Below are 6,646 nucleotides of genomic sequence, written 5' to 3'. Positions count from 1 at the left end.
AATAAAAACGCGAAATGTTGTGGCAGGGGCGTGCTCTGCGAAGTTGAGGCGAGGAGAGATCAATAGGGTGTTTCAGTGCAGAGTTAAACAGCTTTTGTTTATGAATTCTTTAGTTTTAAAGTTTTTAAATGTTGTAGTGACAGAGACACTGTTTCGATTAAGTACGACGTTGAATCCATGAGTTAATTCTTAAACGCATTGGCGTCAAAGTGCAAAGTTTACAGTTTTACATATGCTGCATGTATAAATAACTAATTCCTTCAAAACATGTCTCTTATTGAACAAAAGAAAATACAATCTTAAGTCAGTGCAGTTTCCATACTGGGACAAATAAAAACCAGATTAATTTGTGGGGAAACCAGGCTAAGTCGTTGAACAGTGACCTTTAGATGTCACCATTTGTTCTGCTGTTATGGAAATATACCATGGCCAAACAGCAACGTGAAGCGTTTTTGTTTTCAACCTTCATCTTCTGTGGTTGACAGGCATGGAGGGCCCAGGGTCTTCAGCTGTCCACCACCAGCAATGAGGCCTGTAAACTATATGATGCCATCCTCACGCAGGTAACGACAAACCTTCCTCCTTTCATTAGTCCAAACTGATATAAAATTTGCATAACGGTACCAAACAGATTCCACTGGTAATGTCTACTTTTCTTGTTCCTCTAGTATGTGAAGTGGAGGAATGACGAGACCTTGGGAGGAATTGAAGGATGCATTTCCTCCCTCCAAAAAGTTGACCCCAACTTTGGTAAAAAAAAGATAAAAATTGCTAGAGTGTGTGTGTGTACACGCACACACACATACACACACACACACACACATACACACACATACACATCTGTGTGTGTATATATACTGTGTACATATGTTTATATATATATATATTGTGTGTGTGTGTATATATGTATACACACACACTGTGTACATCTATGTATATATATACTGTGTACATATGTATATATATATTGTGTACATATGTGTGTGTGTGTATGTATATATATATATATACACACACACACATATGTACACAGTATATATATATATATACACAGATGTGTATGTGTGTGTGTTTATGTATATATTTATATATATGTATATACACAGATGTGACCTACAGTATTTATACAGTTGTACAGTATACAGTTCTATATCAAGGTTCAGTGAATGAAAGACATTTCAGGCCATTGTGATTTGTAATAAAAAAAGTTAATTATGTCCTAGTAACATTAGTCCTTCTTGTGTACATTAGTACCAGGATCCTGCTGCATTTTTTATATATAAATGTAACATACTTGTTCAATAGAGCAGCCACACTACTGTAGGCAGTCTGTTATGTCATTTAACTTTTTTTTTCCTCCAATAAAGGTCAAGACATCTAGTTAAAAGAAAAACTGTGTTTATGTTTAACTAGATTTTTACTTTTCAACTAAGACAAGACCTCTGCCATTGAAAGAAAACTGCTGATTTCATCTTTAATTCATTACTGCTTATAAACTGCCAGAAATGGTGACCTTGCACTCTTTGCCATGACTTTCTGCTATCAATTATTTACCCAGAGCAATTATCTGTTGATCCTGAGATCATGAAGCAGAGGTTGATCCCTATCAGCCTCAGACTAGATAATTGTAAAAGTTCCCTGCAGGAGGAGCTGCAGTCATGCATTTTAAAAACTGCTGGTCATACAAATGTGACATGCAGGCAAAATGTGCAGGTTTGACATTTGTTATTACAAGGTAAATGTGGCAGTTGCTGGTCTATGAAACAGAGGAAGCTAGTTTGAGGCCTGGTTTATATGTAAATATAAACCCCAAGATAAAAACTATGATAAAACTAAACAAACAACTACAGAAAGGAAAGATGACAGTAAGACAAAATTGGATCATTTAATTTGTCTTGTGGTTTCTTTGCCCTCCCACTTGACCTGCAGTGGAGCGTGTGTTCTGTGACATATTTGCAACATTAATCCAATTAGCATCTGCTCCCCCATGCAGTTATGGGCCACGTGATCAGCACAGGACTGGAGTTGGTGTCAACAGCAAGTTCCCCCCGACTGAATGAACGTCTAGTCAGTGCAGTGAGGAAAACAGTGGAGCTGTCCAAAACCCAGGAAATCACTCCCAGAGAGAGGCTTCATGTCAAGGCAATGGAGCTTTTCTCACAGGGGTAAGACTGTCAGTCAGGGAGTTAGAAGTAAAGGAGTGACGGACTGTAACTAAAAATGTGCTAATGATTATCTAGCGTCACAGAGTACAGGGTAATATTGTGGTTGCACTACTGTAGTGGTTAGCACGCCTGCCTTGAAGTGGAGCCAAAGAGTCCGATTCCCAAAGGAAACAACATATTTGACACCTGCAAGGGGCATCCTGTTATAGAAGATCTGCTGTTAACACTAGTATTTCCCCATGTGGGATCAATAAATGTTCAAATTATTATTATTTTTATTACAAAGGATGAAGATTTGGAATATTTGGAATAATTTAACTTAATAGTTCTGAAAACTGTTTATTCAATTCAGTAATTTGACATTTGCAACAGGCGAGAGAGAGACTAAGAGCTAAAGATTTTTCTGTCTTCAATTCCTGTGAGTAGATCAGCTTATTGTTTGACTAAACAGGTCCAGATTTTAGTCAGATAATTGAATCAACAACATTATTTATCTGACATTAAACTTTATATATATTTTCAGGCCTTAGTCTAAAACAAAAGCAGAATAATGCCATTACTTTAGTTTCACTGATACCCTCTTTTTAGTAGGTTAAATTATACCACCATCAGATCATAATATTAGGTTTAATCCTTATGTCAATAACCATGATGGGCCTTGGAAATGTTCTTGGGATAGTAAGATAAGATAAGACTTTATTCATCCCATGGTGGGGAATTCACTGTAGTACTAACATGTAGTACTAACAGCAGGATATACATGTAGTACAACAGCAGGATAGACATGTACTAAAAATGCAATAGTGTAATAGATGGAATGCCCTCTGATCACATCCAGCCTAACTGACGTTTTTGGATGTGATTTTTCTAATGTAAAATATGTGTCTTGGAACAAAAGAGTTTGGAAACACTGGAATTAAGGGAACTCTCAGTTTTGTACTATTGTTGGCAAGAAAGTGTAGTTGAAATAACTACATCACATCCACAGTATATATTTGCTCTGCTCCCCTCCACCAGTTAGAACTGAAGAAGCCTCTTGGATGAGAGGCGAAACGTCTTCTTTGAGAAAATTTCACGTCTAGTTGCCTAACGGAACTCTTCAACCTTGAACATGACCTGGATAACTGAGACTCTTCATAGACAACTACAGCAGTCATTTTGGAATTATTCTACACAGCATTTATTGTACTGTGTTGTATGTTGTAGTTTTCTTACCTTTTGTTAGTGTGTCCCAAGTGTTTGTCCAACAGCTTTGTCTGTTGACTAAACTTGTTTAAATAGTTGTATTAGTTATATAAACTGCCTGCAGAGAACCAACAGATTTTATTTACTAGGAGTTAGTAGGTTTTCCAGGGAGATTAGGGTGTCTTGTCAACCCCTCTGTATGACTGCTGGATGCATTCACATGCTTCACATTCACAATATTCAAGCAAAATTTGATTTCCAGTCACAGACCAGCCGCTATAGGGCGTAATAAAATATATCCTGATTTTGTTTTGGTTTTTTTAATTCGAGCTGTATGAACGAATAAACAGACTTTGCTCCCTGCTTGGCAGGTGTGTAAAATTACCATCACAATTTCAATTTTAATTGGACTCAATGTAAATGCAAACCAAAAACTACATTTTTTAAAGAAAGTTATTACAACATGAGTTTAGCCCTGTTTTATCCATATTCATATGAGAAAATGTTATTGAAAGGCAAAACATCTGGTGTGATGTATTTCATGGCTTTTTAATTAGAATTTTTTAAAAAAAGTGTTAACCACAGCCACTGCTCTGCGAAACTAGAAAATATCTGTGTCCAAAGTTTTGTCTATTTTGGCCATAATTTATACATTTAATTCTCATGATCATATGGATGAAAGAGTTAAAAAAAGTAAGATGAATGTGGTTTGAGCATAAAAATCTTGTGAACCTTTTCATTAAAAAAAATAATAGATTCATGTAGGTAAAAGGTTTATTACCAGTTTAAAATCAATGCACTTAATAACGCAATGTTGAGACTGTGCAACAAATAAGGATGTGCTTCTTCTACATCAGTCTCCTGGTGGAGCTTGAAGCTGGCACTTTTTAAATAGTAGTCTATTAAGGGAGCCTTCTATAAGCCAACAACAGCTCCAGAGGCCAAGCCCAGGAATCTGATTCCCAGCAGGAGGTTTACCCAGAGCTTCAGAGCAACAATAGGCTACATAGTTCAACACTGAAATATAAAATAAACAAGAAAAAAAAGTAGCAACATGCCTGGAACACTATGGAATTGCAGACTAGATTTAGAATTAAATAAGAATATTCTTACTGAGGTTGCTAATGCTTTCCAAGAGGCCTGCAATTTTAAATATTTACCTGTATTCAGTTTGATTCTCTCACAATGTGTTTCTCTCTAGCAATATTTTGTTTCTTTCAGACAATTATCCAAGTCCTGTGATGTATGGGAAGACATTCTGGTTGATCACCCTACTGATTTGCTGGCTCTAAAATTTGCCCATGATGGCTACTTCTACCTGGGAGCCCAGGCCCCAATGAGGGACTCAGTGTCCAGAGTGCTGCCTCACTGGAAACCACACATACCATTGTCCGGGTACAGAAACCATTGCATTGTATAAAAAAATGTGAATTTTGTAGAGCCCCCATTATTAGTATTGTTGGTAGTAGTAGTAGTAGTAGTAGTATTACTATTGTTTTTGTTATTATTAATAACTGTGAGGACAGTACCAAGTTATGGACTGTGGCTTTTCCATGACGTCATACATACAGTACGTACGTGTATGTGTATTTGCATATATGTGTATATATTGTTCAAATCAGATGTGATTCTCTATAAATGACTGAGGTGAATAATTTTAAATTATTTTGGTTATTTTATATCAGTGTCCTGCTTCAAAAGTCTGCCTCTAAAGTGCCTTCATGTACCTTAATGACCAAGCAGCTTGTCACTGTCACTGCAGACCTGTGAGAATTGTGACATTGTAATTGGTTTTGACTTAAAGTTGTTTATTGTTGTGGCTTTTATGAAACAAATGCTATTCATTTTCATTATTCTGATTGATAGATTCCATTAAATGATAACTTGTTGATAATTTCATCCTTATTATGTTTTAATGATGGAGAAAAGGCTAGTGAAACCAGATTGAGATGGTTTAGACATGTGCAGAGGAGGGACAATGGATAAATTGGTAGAAGAATGTTCGAGATGGAGCTACCAGGTAGGAGAAAGAGAGGAAGGCCAAAGAGGAGATATATGGATACAGTGAGGGAGGACATGCAGATAGCTGGAGTCAGAGTAGAAGATACAGAGAACAGGGCAATATGGAAATCAATGATTTGACATTCCAAAAGAAGAAGAAGAAAAATATGTCATGTGTATGTTTGTCCTCAGTTATATACATGGATTACATTCCTTTGGCCTCATGGAGACTCATTTCTATGACCAGGCTGAGAAGACTGCCATGAAGGTGAGATTTTCCACTCACTTCGTCACACATTTCACCCCAGTCAGTGAGGCTGTTTTTGGCTGTCACATAAACAATAATAAAGAACTCATCCAATCCTCAACAGCACAGATGTTTTCTATAGTACTGAATAAGTAATACCTACAAAGTAGCCACAGTCGCAGTGTCTTTACATCTTAGCTAAGAAATAAAAAAAAAAAAACAGATTTAATCTTCTTTTGGAAAGTCACTGTATTCTCTTTTGTTACAAAGCATTTTTTCTCCATGCTGCTCATCCTCTGGTGCAGGGCCTCTCTCTGGTTCCAGATGATGCCTGGTCTGTCCACACTGTGGCTCATATTTATGAGATGAAGGCAGAGTTGGACAAAGGCTTGAAGTTCATGGAGAGCAGAGAGAAAGAGTGGCAAGTAAGAGTCCCATGGTTTTTTTAAATTTATTTATGGATTGTTTCCCGTAACCACGAGAATCTCAGTAATATAATCTCCTAGTAACATTACACAGCTGTACAAAGATAATATTTTTAAAAAAATGTATCATTGTTTTTCTACAGCTGATGTAATAAATGTCTTAAAATACTTAAATTTGATGGTAAAACTTGCAGATAACATACGATTTAAAAAAAAATTTCATCAACCCATCTCACCCATAATTTTTCACCATCTGACCAGAAATCATCAGCTAAATTTCAATTTTGCTGAGGAATTAGAAAAAATTGAATTTTTTACAAAATGCAGTAATTTAATGTGAAACTTGTAGAAAAAATATTTTGAATTTTTTGTACAAATATTTTCATCATTTTTTCAATATCTGAGCAACATAATGTGAAAATTAGGATTTTTACCAAAAAATTCCCCCAAATGTTTTTCTAAACATTTTTCAGAATGCTCTAATTTGATAAGAAACATAGAACATGTAGAACAGATACAATTTTGAAAAAACAAATTCAAAACATTTTAATCATAATGAAATCTGACCAACATGACAAGTTTCCCCAAAAATGTTTTCCCCCGAAATGCACTAAAATGCAAGA

At 35.9% G+C, this 6,646-nt stretch overlaps 1 protein-coding gene across 1 annotated transcript in view; it reads left to right on the top strand.

The window, feature by feature from the left end:
- The window catches only part of LOC103380425 (tetratricopeptide repeat protein 38), a 6,297-nt gene extending 211 nt beyond the window's left edge, over positions 1-6,086 (top strand). Inside the window, exons 2-7 of the mRNA XM_008312404.3 lie at positions 486-563; positions 669-750; positions 1,994-2,165; positions 4,572-4,745; positions 5,544-5,619; positions 5,904-6,086. Coding sequence (XP_008310626.1) covers positions 486-563; positions 669-750; positions 1,994-2,165; positions 4,572-4,745; positions 5,544-5,619; positions 5,904-6,047 — 726 coding nt within the window. The 3' untranslated portion in view covers positions 6,048-6,086. The remainder of the gene's footprint in view (positions 1-485; positions 564-668; positions 751-1,993; positions 2,166-4,571; positions 4,746-5,543; positions 5,620-5,903) is intronic.
- Positions 6,087-6,646: the final 560 nt, after the last annotated feature.

This window comes from Cynoglossus semilaevis, chromosome 6 (assembly GCF_000523025.1).
Source record: "Cynoglossus semilaevis isolate Cse_v1.0 chromosome 6, Cse_v1.0, whole genome shotgun sequence".
Lineage (NCBI taxonomy): Eukaryota > Metazoa > Chordata > Actinopteri > Pleuronectiformes > Cynoglossidae > Cynoglossus > Cynoglossus semilaevis.
The sequence above is the reverse complement of the archived record's forward strand: the minus strand, read 5'-3'. Positions and strand labels throughout refer to the sequence as shown.